This window comes from Nothobranchius furzeri, chromosome 2 (assembly GCF_043380555.1).
Source record: "Nothobranchius furzeri strain GRZ-AD chromosome 2, NfurGRZ-RIMD1, whole genome shotgun sequence".
Taxonomy (NCBI): Eukaryota; Metazoa; Chordata; class Actinopteri; order Cyprinodontiformes; family Nothobranchiidae; genus Nothobranchius; species Nothobranchius furzeri.
In genome coordinates this window covers 67,255,353-67,268,687 of record NC_091742.1, presented here as the reverse complement: position 1 = coordinate 67,268,687, position 13,335 = coordinate 67,255,353, and the positions used below count along the sequence as shown (strand labels likewise).

Sequence of the window (13,335 nt, the reverse complement as noted above, 5' to 3'; positions counted from 1 at the left end):
GTGTGGCTTTTGCTTAAAGTGAGGGGAAAAAGAAATGAAAGTTAGGTTGTTTTGTCACTGTTGGGTATTTTTACTCTATAGTGCTTAAAAAAGCATAGGCGATTATGACCTTCTATGGCATGCATTACTAAAATTGCTTAATCCCACCATTAAAGTTGGAGTTTATGACACAGCACGTCACCTTAACTAATTTTATTTTTAGAGTACTTACCAACACCAGAAGTGTTTAGGATTGCATGACTGCAGTGGATTATTGATGTTTAATTTTCAAAAAAGATGAAAGCAAGCTGTATTTTGCCGTATGAAGCTTGTTATTTCACTAAATGGTGAAAACAAATATATATAGTGTATTTAGTAGGAAACTGGCTTGAGGAATATGTCCTCTCACAAAACCAGCAGGGCTGAGCTGCAGGTTGTAGCTGGGCCTACTCCTATTTTCCACCATAATGAGTGGTCCCAGTTCTAAATCCCATTTGTGTTTCACATTGGATCGTGCTGCTGGTGACCTTCATCTCTCTGCCTCTCACTGGTGAGCGGGTTTATTTACCAGCCGCTGGTTGGTGAGCTTGGAAAACTAATTTATACTGATTTGATCTTGCTGTCGTCAAGCTGCAGAGTGTGAGGAAATAAAAAGTACTCCTGGACTGTCTTTATAGGTCAGCTAAACATGACTGAGTACTTGTGGCTGCTTAGAATAAGTTTATTGTACAAAAGGCAAGGCAACTTTATTTATAGAGCTCATTTCAAACACGGAGGCAATTCCGTGTGCATTACAAGGGATTATAGTAACTTCTCAATGATGGATTTAGATGAAAATCTGACAAACTGATGTGTTGCACATGTTGAGTTTGTAAAATATGTTTATAATGTAGAACATTATCAGCTAACATTTAATAAAATCTGATTTTAGTCACTTGCAGCTAGTCTGGTTGCACTTAAACTACACATGGGTTGCATGTTTGGAAGAAAATGTGGCTTGTTGCAGGGAGTTCATTAGATTCAAAAGACTCTAAATAGCATTAGATTTTCTTTCAATACCAGTAATCGGACGATACATTTTTAAGTACCTAAAGCTTTAGGTTCTACTATAAGGGGGAAACTTTAACTTCAAAAAGTAGTTTTTTTATATATATATATATTTTGTTACACTAAGCAACGCAGTAAACATATTTTAAAGCAAAAATGGTCACAAAGTAAAAAAAGTGTATGAAAAATCCAAAGTAGTTCTTTCTTTTTTGCTATTAAACAAAAGAATACAGGATGAGGATAAAGTGCACATGTTTCATCTATTCTTTAGTGTAAGAAAACATCTACTCCTGGCGCCAACCAGCTGCTGCATGTCTGTCTACTCTAAAAATATGAAATGAATTGTTTAAATTCCTAAAAATCCAAATAGATAAACGTACAGTATACATGATTTTAAAAGTAAAATGCTGTCTTTATTGCAAACATGTTAGTGTGAGCAAGGCCCTGGTCACGTGATGTGCGGCTTTGGGACTTCTTTGAGGAGAAATCACAGAAACCTAGCACTGGAAAATAGCTGTATATATATTTTGGTACTAGTACTTAACAAATCAGCACTAAAGAGGTACAGAGTTATGGTACTCAGTACTACGCATAAATCAACAATGTCAAACAGCTATTTTCCACAATTTTACTTGCATCAAGTTGAAAGTTTAAAGGCCTTGTACCAGAGCACCAGATCTGACTTCTAGTAAAATTATTGGTGTAGCGGTTTATTAAGTTTGAACTGCTCTGACGTAGAAGCTTTTTAGCAAGGCAGCATGTACCCGTTGTATACGAGATCTTAAAACGGAGGTCGTTCAGGAACCTTCTACAAAAGGGTAGGGCATTTTATATGGAAACACATCCCAATAGCTAAAATTCCTCTTCCAGTGTGTTGGCTTGCTTGAAATTATACGTTTGGCCGTCAAATATAAAATTATGACTTCCATTTTCAGCTGTAGATCTCATAGGACACGCTGGTGGCTGCTCTAAGGTGGTTTCCTTGGGGTCCCCTTTTTCTCCTGTGAACTGTTGCTGTAACGAAAAAGCGCCATCAGGAGTAGGATGCTTATTAAGCTTACTGTTAAAAACAAGATAGCTGTTATGTTCACGGTCTGGGCTGCGTGTAACACAAATGAAATCACTCCAAATGAGTGGTTTTTAATTTGGGTTGTAGTTGAGATGATGTTTTGACACAGAGGCTAATAGTAACTGTAACCCCACAGTCGGCCGAAGCATGTGTGAAACGGAACAGCTACCGACAACTGCTCGTCAAAATGGGACCAGTCTGACAGCTCCATCAGAGTAGGATCTATTTTATTTTAGATTTCTTCATCACAGACGGACCAGGCTGCCATGCTGGACTGTGATTAGCTGTGTGTGATATGGTGAGCTGTTGGTACTATTGAAAGTCTGTCCACAATAAGGAAAGCAGAGGTTAGCCTAACTTTGGACATGGTTATCAGTACGGATGTAAGAAAAGATTGATACACTGAAATTTAGATATATTTTCTATTGAATTAATATTTAAAGCAGTGTATGAGATTTTTGAGAATTTACACGCAAACATTTACATTTTTTTATGCAGTAAAATTCAAACTCCGACTGCTAGGTGGCAGCAGTTTCCTTCGTTCTGACTCAACGAGATTTCACGACAACACTGGATGTGTTTGTCTGGTCTGAGTTTTCCTGTTAAATTCGGTCTTAAAATGTGACGATTTTCTTACAATTTTAGTTTTGCAACACATGGTATCCTCTCCGTTGTCGTCAGATTCTTCAATACACACCCCCTATTGAGGAGTAGAAAACTTGAAGGCTTGGTAAAAGTTTGAATTTCTAGAGTTGGAGGCTAAAATATAGCACGTCACGAGTAGCTACTCATTTCTGTAAAGCCAAATCAGACATGTGCCATTTATTTAAACACAGGACTACTGCACCATGTTTGCTGGTTATTTGAACATTAAATCCTAATTGGGATGTTGTCCCTCATTACGGTTTGTAGTAGGGACCGTAGTTGGCAATAATCTGGCGATACGATGTATATATCACAATACAGGGGAGATAATATGATGTATCGCAATATTATATTCAAGACGATATTTGCAAGGCTGAATTTAATTGAAAAACTCAGGCCAGACACTTCCAACAAACCGCCAGTGTTATTGTCCTATTTTGTTCCTTCACTATGAAGGAGGTAAAAGCTGCTGCCATCTAGCAGCCGGAGTTTCAATACAGTTAATATTCTAAAGAAATACAGTAAATGTTAGCATGTAGATTCATGATTTAAAAAAAAAAAGTTAATTCCTGCTCTTAATTATCGAAGGGAATATCATGATATTTCTGTATCAGTGTTTCCTTACATCACTAGTTTGTAGAGAAAAGTTGTTTTCTGTAGAATTTAAAAAGATTTGTGAGTTTTAGTTTGGTTTTGTGATTATATCTGAGCTCTGGTTCTTGTATAATTGTTTTCTGTTAGAAAGAAAGAAATTAAACGTTTAACTTTATTTGCATCTTTTCTCTGCGTGTGTTTCAGAAACAAATGTCCTTTTGAAATTCAGCGTGCGTGTTACAAACCTGCCATTAATTGCCAATCCTGCTGCTTTTTTCTTCTGTTGTTGTGGCTGGAGCTCATTTCTGGCTCAGAGTATTACTTTTCTTGGAGATGCTTCTCTTATTGTAGATGAATTTTGACCAAGTGAAACATTTCCTTCTGCTTCTTTCCGGTTTCTACCAAACAGCAAGGACATGCCAGAAAAACAGAAATCCTTCTCTGCGTTTCCCGACAATGCCATGTGATCATCTCTGACTGTTGCTTTCATTCTTGTTGATCTAACACAAAGTACTTTTTGTGTCCACATTTCCAGACGGCATCTCCAATCTAACATGGCAGTCAGACTGTGCGATGTGGCTTCACTGCTCAGAAGTGGTTCGTGGGCGCCTGAGCCTTGGACTGGGGTCTGTGGCACCTTTTTGTTTTCTCCATTTGGCCAGAAGGCCTACCTGTGCTCTCCGTCATGATTAGCTCCATCATGTTTAGCTAATCAAATTGGGGGAATAAAGATTAAATGGAAATCTATCAAGTGGATGAAGTCCTTTGTCCTGTTCACACTTCACTCAAATGCTCATTTTAACTATCTAAAATGTGATTTCTCTAGCACTAATCTGAAATGTGTCTGCACCAACTGTCTTCCTACACACCGTGAATATGTTAGTCAAAGATGACTCTTCATACACTGCTGCTTTAACTTATTTGTCATTGAGGGCTTGTTCGTTAGTTCAGTGACGGCTGCAGGCTTGGTGCTGCTCTCTGTCAGTTATTTTGTTGATTTAAAAGCTGCATTGTCAGACACGTGACTTTGGCAGATGAGCCTGAGAAAAAATACAACTTTTCTGTTGTAAAAATAGCTGAAAAACGTATTTACCAGTTTTATAGAAAATGTCTTCCCACAAATAGAGATGGCAATCATGATTTGTTTATATAAAATGCTTACCCCTTTTTTATTTTTCTGCCATCTTCTGCCAGAAGTATTTTTTATTTCTTGTCGATATACAATGTGATTGTAACCTTGTTTTTTCTCTTCTCTTTAGCAGGTAATTGCTACCATGGAAACACAGCTGTCCAACGGGCCCACGTGCAACAATACGAGCAACGGTCCTTCAACAATCTCAAACAACTGCTCCTCGCCCGTAGAGGGGAGCATAGAGGACAGTAAAACTAACTTGATAGTCAACTATCTGCCCCAGAACATGACCCAGGAGGAGCTGAAGAGTTTGTTTGGGAGCATTGGCGAAATCGAGTCCTGTAAACTTGTTCGAGATAAAATAACGGGTAAGTACACAGTTTGGTCTGCAGTGGCTGTTTAATTACCTCAAGTTCTGCCCGTAGTTTTTATATAAAAAAAAAACTTGGAAGCTGGTGTTTGATTTGATTGGACAATATTTACATGTTCCTGCAACAATATCTAAATTTAAAGCTTCAATGCTGAACATTTTCAGTTTGTATAATGGACCACTTTCACCACCGACTGCTGAAAACGATCCAGTCTTGCAACTAATTATAGAAGTTGGCACGACAGGATAAATAATTCCCATCGTCTACCAATTATTTAGTTTATCAGGCAGCAACATATGGACCCATATTAGCTGCTATAAACACTGACTTGATAAGGAAGATTTTGTGGTGCCAGCTTCCCTAAAATCTTCTGTAGAGACGCTTTTTTATATTTCTGGCCGTGTATAGAGCTCGTAAATGAGCTGAGGTTGCTTTTAATGGCAGGAAGTTGTACTGAGGTTGTGCAACCTGAGCAGGCTGATTAGAGCTAAAGCATCTGTAGTGTGACCGCTCGCTGTTCAAGGGTACCCTGACATTCCCCTGACTCATACACCCAGTAGTCGAGCAGGTAACCTCTAAAAGTGTTGGTTGGTGTGACTGTAGCTCGTCTGTTTACTCAAACAGACTTGCCCTAAATACATGAAAGAATTCCTGTAACTGTGTCAATATTGCTAAGGCTTTAGGGAAAGTCAGTTTATTTTGTCCTTTTATTTCTCAAAATGTAGTTTTGGAACTTGTCGACCTTTCAGTCACAAAGTATTGAAATTTAGTGTAGGTCTATTGTCAAAAATGATAAAGATGAGGGCCAAAACCTGATTGGTTGACCTTGCATTTTTGTACCCCCCCCCCCCCCCCCCCCCTCGAAGCACTGCAGTGGCATTGTTTGTAGTGAACCTCATTGCTGTTAAAAACCCAGAATAAAAAAAAATCTCTGATTTGTTACAAGGCAACCACAGTTCTCTGCATTTAAAGTAAATTTCATATTTTTATTGAAGTTCTGTGAGTCCATCTGATTTTTCTGCATTGCGGAATCATGAAGCCTTGTTTATGTGGACACACGCTGTAAACAGGAGTCCAACGTTAGACAGTGGGGGTGTAGTGGGTCTGGTTTTGCATGAAGGCTTGATGAAAATTGTCAAGTGTGTGCTTTGGCTTGGAATAAATGCTGCTGCTTAGTCATTCGTATAGAAGATGTTTGATTGTGTGAAATGGGTTGAGCTGGGTCATTACTCAAAATCAGTGTTGTGAACATCTTGATTAGCTGTAAAGCAGCTGCATATTTAGTCAGAAATAACCCTGAAAGTGACTCGAGAGGGGTAACCAAATGAAGTAAGCTGTTTTAAATTGGCGTGCCCTTGAGAATAAAAGCAGCACATAAACTCCCGTGGTTAAATGGGGGCAGAGAAAAAAGATTCTGCTAAACTAATTTATTATTTTCATATCGGCATTCTGAAATCAGCTTTAGTGACTCTAAATACCAGAAAAACCTGTTTAACAGCAGCATTCTGCTTTGTTGTAGGGGAACTTAAGTTCAGTTTTTTTTAAATAAGGTTTTACGTATTTTTTATCTAATGGAAACCTTTCATTTTCATACAGTACTGTTAAAGCAGTGCAACATTTATCATCATTAACATCTGTATCGGCCGATGCTGGTCCATTTTACAAGTACCGACTTCAGTTTGATGAGTAACTTTAAGCTATATGGTCATTGTTGGGTCATGTGACTGTGATGTTAAACGTCTTACAAGCATTTTAGTGCCTGCATTTATAAATATGTGTAGGTAATAAAGAATTAAAATATCTGTTACTATCAATTATCGGCCATGACTGCAACATTTATATTGGATATTGATATTGGCTTAAATTTTCACATCGGTGCATCTCCATTTAGATCTCATCTCAGTAAAAAAGATTTTAATAAATTCTCCATTAATCCCTTAATGAGTGTAAATCTTAATGTACCGTTGAATTTAAACTTCTGCTATAATTCTCGTGGTTCTGGTTTAGATAACAAAGCTGTCAGGATCTCATAGCTCCTCGTTATTCAGTTTGATTATCAGTCAGAAGTGCTGTATTATAACTATTAGTGTGCACTCAATTCATCTTTCTACTTCCTCGCGTGTGCTTTTAAAACAAAAATTTAAACGACTCAGATTTAATTTGCCTGCAGTAAATTTGTTATAAACCAGATTAATGCAGATTAAAGAAAATACTTCATTAAGAAGCTCTACTTTCACACGAACATGCTGGTGAACTTTATTTTGAATCATGTGAACAACTTCCCGTCCACAACTTCTTGCTTTAGCAGTAATGGTATATGATACATTATAGACTAATAGATACAAAAGATAGAGAAAAAATTAATAGATGCAGTTCATCAGTTACTTAATTAGAACTAATGTTTAATGAAATAAAAATGGATGCTTAATTGCTCTTAAGCTTGAAAGCGGTGCAGATAATGAGTACATTTACAGCAACTTCTAAACATCCCTACCTTCATCAAGTTTAGTTCCATTAATGAGATTGATGGTTATAATCCTGCAGAACTTTGCAGGCTGTAATATTTTTTTTATTTTCAGACTTGGTTGATCATAAATTTATGGTCACTCTCAAACCAACATTTTAATATATTTAGCAGATAAAGTAAAAAATTCCTTTTAAACTCAGACTTGAATTGGGGTGGAGAAAAATTACATCCTTGATATGATTCAAAGCCTCCGAGTTATTTCTTTGGACTGGTTCTCTGATTCTTAAACCGCTTTTTCCTCCAGGCTGTACTCCTTTTGTCTCTTCCTTGGCCCTGTGGCGATGGGTTTAAGCCGGCCTACATCGGTATAGGTTGCTACATCAGATGTTTAATAATCACCAGAGAGATATGTGCTTCCTCTTTGCTTTAAACGTGCATGCTTTGGCTGCTGCAGAAAAAGCATAGTTTCTGTCGTTTTTCCTCCCACTATGGGCAGCAGCGGTGGTTCACTGGGAGCTGGGTGTTGCTGTTTGATTCTCAACCTGGCTTTTTTTTTTTTTTCATTTAATGGCAGCTAAATATGAACAAAATATTGGTTTTGCCCTTTTATAAACACATCTTGGTTCTAAATTACAGTGAATGTATGGTTCCATAAAAAGACATCTATACAGTACAGGCATGTCATGTTCGTATACAGTCAGTACAGTGCAGTAGGCGTTTAGCCCTCCAGGCTGTGGGAAGTGTGTCATCATTTTCAACTCAATTTAAAGGCTTGACTGATGACTGCTTCAGTTCCTGCTATCTGTGGTGAAATTAAGTTCATGGACTTTACTTGAGCTCAGAAATGAGTCAAGGAAGGGGAGCCTAAGAAGACCGAGTACTAGAATAAATCTATACATACAGGATGCCTAAAAGGAATGTTTTTAGTCATGTCTAAGCAGGTTTAGGGTAAAAATTTACACTTTTAGGATTTAACGGTTTTCAAATATGTAAAGCCTGCTTATTTTACCGCTTATGAATGTTGTACATTCTTAAAGCATTAGTCAGCAACACTGTTTCAGCTCGAGTTCGGTGGGTTTGAACCAAACTTACTTTGGATCGTCTTCAGCCCCAGATCCTGACTGCGGTTGATTACAGCGGTACGTTAAAAAGATTACATTCATCAGGGTAATTTGAGTCTGCTTATCAGTGACATTTAGTTTTGCAGACTGAAATAACATGCAGGTATGTATTTGTGTTGGGAGATACTGTACATGCATCCATTCATTTTCTGAACCTGCTTATCCACGCTGGGTCATGGGGGCTGGTGCTTGTCTCCAGCAGTCAGCAGCCAAACAGGCAGGGTACACTCTGGAAGGGTTGCTAGTCCATCGCAGGGCAGTGTTGGGAGATTTATAAAACAATTAGTGATATTTTTCTGTAAAAATAAAATAAATAAATAGCATGACAATGGTTGATAGGTTCAGGTGAAGTTTTGTGGGTCTGACACACACTGTATGCAGTGATCCACCAATCCAAGAGGGGTCCATGTGAGATTTTGTTATCCATGTTTCATTGGCTATTTGATTACTATAAAACTATGCTGCAATTGGTTCGAGCCACTCATGTCAAAATGGAGCCAATAGTTAATGGTTTGGCCTCAGCAGAGACGGTAACCCTTCACCTGTTGAATCAGTGAATTGTAGATCAGTTTTGAAGCGGAAACAAGGACGCTTATGGAGGCTATGATGAGAAAGTGACTCATTTGAAGGATTTTTTGGTTTCCAGATATATTTTATGTTGGATTGTGAAGGAAAGATTTTGTGTGGACTGTTTTCTTTATATTGGTCCCTTGTTAAGACCATTTTTGTTCAAGGTGGCTCTATTCAATCGCTGATATGAGGCTTTAAACAGTGAGTTGAACATTATTTTGAACTTCTAGTGGTTTGACAAAAGTGTTTACTGTGTCTACAGTTGTGGCTGAATCTATGAAGGCAAAAATATGTCATTGGATTCTACTACGCTTAGCCTGGTGGGGGGCAATGCAAGGCCTGGTGGCCTACAACACTTATACAGCACCGGAAGAAACCCTTAAATTTACTTAACTTTAAATACCATTTACTTAAGTATTTTGTTTGCTAACACACACATAGGGATGTAGCTCAGCAGACAAAAGCACACCAACATTAATGGCTGATTTTAATATATTTTAAACTCCAGCTAAAGTTTACATTATCAGCGAAGCAAAATCAGGCACTGTGCTAGTTAAGTGTAAATGAAAGAGACAAAGCAGCTGTGTGTGTGTGTGTGTGTGTGTGTGTGTGTGTGTGTGTGTGTGTGTGTGTGTGTGTGTGTGTGTGTGTGTGTGTGTGTGTGTGTGTGTGTGTGTGTGTGTGTGTGTGTGTGTGTGTGTGTGTGTGTGTGTGTGTGTGTGTGTGTGTGTGTGTGTGTGTGTGTGTGTGTGTGTGTGTGTGTGTGTGTGTGTGTGTGTGTGTGTGTGTGTGTGTGTGTTAGCTTTTCTGCAGTTTTATCTAAAGTTGAATTTGAGTACAAAAATGATTCATTTGTATCCGATATTTTAGTGTCTTCCATAATGCTGGTCGTTAATTTCCTGGGATTGTAACGTCTCAAACCAGTTGTGACGTGGCCATAATTATTAGGTTGTTGGTGACTGTGTCAGTAGATCTTAACTCATCACTGCCAGCCATTTCCTGATTGCTAAAGGCCTTCGCTGCCAGCGTTTCTCACTGTTTTTACAGTTTTTTTAAGAGTCACAAAACGTTGCGTGCTGGGATGATGTCGACCCCAAAACAACCAAAACAAAGAGGAGACTCACCTCTTTCATCAGGAAGAATCCGCGTGTGGCGAGCGTTATCCGTTCATTCATAATCTGTTGTCGAATTGTGATCGGCAGATGCTTTTCCGGTTCGCGCCTCACCTATTTTTTTACAGGAACGGCCCAAAACGTTCTCCTAACACATGGATTTTCTGCTTCCTGATCATGTGACGTGTGACGTATACGGATGATCGGCTTCAGAGCTAAGATGTTTGTTCTCTCGGCGCGGGGGCTCGTTCCGATGGCCACACAGTAAAAAAATGCAAATGACGACTTAAGTCGTCAATGGCAGTGAATGAGTTAAAGGCTAAAAGTGTTTGGTCTGAGGTGTGGGCTGCTCATGTTTAGCAAAGATCTGTAAGAAAGAGTCTCAGCTTTTTGTTGTTGTTGAGAAGTGAAAGAAAAACAGTACCACTAAGGTGCTGCCATGTTGTAATTTCGGACATGTGTAGCTGTACCAGACTGCAGCGCCAGGAATGTCGGCTCCATTTAAAAAAATTAAATTAAAAATACATTTTTTAATAAAACTGCTACAGACTAGACTGGCACTCTAAAGTTACAAGTGAAATATTCTGGCCACAGGGGACTGGGTGGCCTTTCATTAACCCTGTAATAGGTCATTTTTAGCACAAACTGGCTCAAGAAAGTGATTTTAAAATATTAAAGTTCCACAGTGTCTCTTTAAGAAATTTGATTTGGTGGTTAAACCACCATATAGTTCCAGAGCGCAGCCACTGTTGCAGCTCACCGCTCCCCACGGGGATGGATAAAAAGCAGAGATGCAATTTTAAGTGTGGGATGATGACTAATGGGACTTTAACTTTAATGACTTGTTTGTGTGTTTTATCACGGCTGCCTCATGTAACTTATTTGTTTGAAGCATTTTCTGAAATAAATGCAACACATTCGCAAAAAGCAACATGCGTTCAACATTGGTTTTTTGAAGATGGCGACTTCACGTTTCTAGTTTATAAATGTGCTTCTGTAGCTGACAGACGGAGCTAAATCACGTTGTTGTACAACTATTATTCTCGTGTCATGTTGTGTTCTCATATATTTATATTTTAGAGACTTACTTGTCCGTGAAAAGTTCATCAACTCTGCATCAGTCGAGGTATTCCTTAAACTTGAAGCAGGTAAGCGGTAGTACAACGCTAGTGGTTAGTTCTGGTTGGCGCTCAGTTTCCTATTGCACGGAGCTCTGCGGGGCAGGGGGCGTGCTTGGCAAGAGAAAAAAAATTACGCATTGCTTACATTGTTTCATATATAAGACGATCGCTTTTACAGATTTCTGAAAAATCATACATAATTTCTGAAAGGGGAAAACTTAATTGTCTTTATTTTTAGACAGCACATAAAACTTTGAGAGAACACTCAGAAGTTAACTGGATGTTTTGACATTCAAATAGTAAAAATCTTACATTATGCAGGAGTGAACAAGGAAATGTGATAAAACAGGAAGGAATGGCATGCGCCACTCCTCCACTGTCACAGACATATTGGTATAATGATCCACGCACTCCCCCACCCCCAACACCACTGTCACTGTTCGCTGGGCCTAGCAAGTTTTCTGGGGGCAAGCCTGCATATCGCTGAGAACAGAAAAACAATGCAATGAATGGTCATTTCAGATTTTGCTACACATAAAGCTTTTTGTCAATCCAACGGAAGCATGAGCCCTTCGCCCATGTGACCGATTGGGCGGGTTTTTTATGGGTTAGATGTCCACCCCCTAGGCAGACGGCACTTAATTTGGATGGTTAGCGAACACCTGAGCTAGCTTCATTCTGCTCTTGTCTGCTGATTCTGTTTTTCCCAGAGTCCACTGATTGCCTTTTCTGGTTCATTTTCTTTTTCCCTTTCCTCACATCTTTTGATCACAATTTTTGCTTTTCCCATTTATAAAAAAAATTTAAGTACTTTTGTTTTTGATTTTTGTTGTTGTTTTTGAGTTAAGTATTTATTTGTTGCAAGTCATATCGTCATTACAACATTAATCAATATTATCAAGCACTGAAGGGTTTCCTAATATCGTGCAGCCCTCCATTTTATGCTTTTTCCACAAAGTCATACACATAGTTTAACACAATAGTTAAAATATAAATATGATTCAGCTAAATAAATTAACAAAATATAAAATCCCAAAAAGTAGGCTAAAAAAAGTCCATAGTAATCCCACGTGATCTACTTTTTAAAAGTGCACTGGTTGTTGCAACCATAGGCTGCACAAAAACGGTCATAGTTGCTCACTCTGAGTTGACTCCAGTTTGGAGAGTGAGGGACCCACCCAATATGGTGGTGACACTGATATGCTGTCCAGCATCCAATGGGGCATCTACTTATTAATGTTTGAGGCAGTCCACCATACTCTGTTGAAAAAGACAAAGCAGCAAATGAATCCTTTTTCAAACCCTCACCCATGTCAAAGAAAAGCTAGACCGACCTGCTACGGGTTGTCTAGATTTCTAGAATACAGAAATACAGTAAACTTTGTAGCGCGAGAGACCAAAGGTCTTGTGTTTGTAAAGGCAACCACAAGTATATGGATCATATTGACTGACCAGAACTGTGACAAAAGAGAGAATTGTCTTTGGAGAAAGTTGGATTATTTGTGTGCACTCAGTGGGTGTTAATCTGTACATTAGTGATGAGCTGCATCAGGAGATGAACACACAGTCTCTGCTGCTTTGTTGTAGATGAGCTGATGTGATGGCACAGGAGGTGTTATTTTTTATTTTATGCATTACTTTTTTGGTTAAAGGCAGATTTTCCTGTTTCTGAGCCAATTAGGATATGAGTGTTTCTCTGACCTTTGGTGTGATCTGTGTCTTCTGTTAGCTGGAATAGAGTGACATTCAGTTTCATTCCACAAATGCATCTAAAAGGTCATTGTGTCCACAGTTAATTGTAATGTAAGTCTATTTCTTTTTTTTTTAGTCTAATATTCTGTCTTTTAAATTTTTTTTACCTTGTTGCAGGACAGAGCCTAGGATATGGATTTGTGAACTACGTGGACCCAAAAGATGCAGAAAAAGCAATCAATACTTTAAACGGCTTGAGACTTCAGACCAAAACCATCAAGGTAAGATCTTGTTACTGCTGGTATACAGGTTGGGAAAATCCAGAGTGTTGCGGCGAGCCTTTAGGTCGAGGCGTAATGATGCCATGAGGGGTAGAGAGGGAGCCTATTGTTAATCTGGGCACAGGCAACTTTTC

At 38.7% G+C, this 13,335-nt stretch overlaps 1 protein-coding gene across 5 annotated transcripts in view; it reads left to right on the top strand.

The window, feature by feature from the left end:
* The window catches only part of elavl2 (ELAV like neuron-specific RNA binding protein 2), a 58,670-nt gene that overhangs the window by 26,684 nt on the left and 18,651 nt on the right, over positions 1-13,335 (top strand). For 3 of the 5 annotated variants that reach the window (XM_054747823.2, XM_015946966.3, XM_015946967.3), the window contains exons 2-4: positions 3,870-3,960; positions 4,594-4,834; positions 13,098-13,201. In XM_054747823.2, the coding sequence (XP_054603798.1) occupies positions 3,889-3,960; positions 4,594-4,834; positions 13,098-13,201 (417 nt within the window). In that variant the 5' untranslated portion in view covers positions 3,870-3,888. The remainder of the gene's footprint in view (positions 1-3,869; positions 3,961-4,593; positions 4,835-13,097; positions 13,202-13,335) is intronic. The other 2 variants (XM_015946968.3, XM_015946970.3) reach the window with 1 other exon arrangement.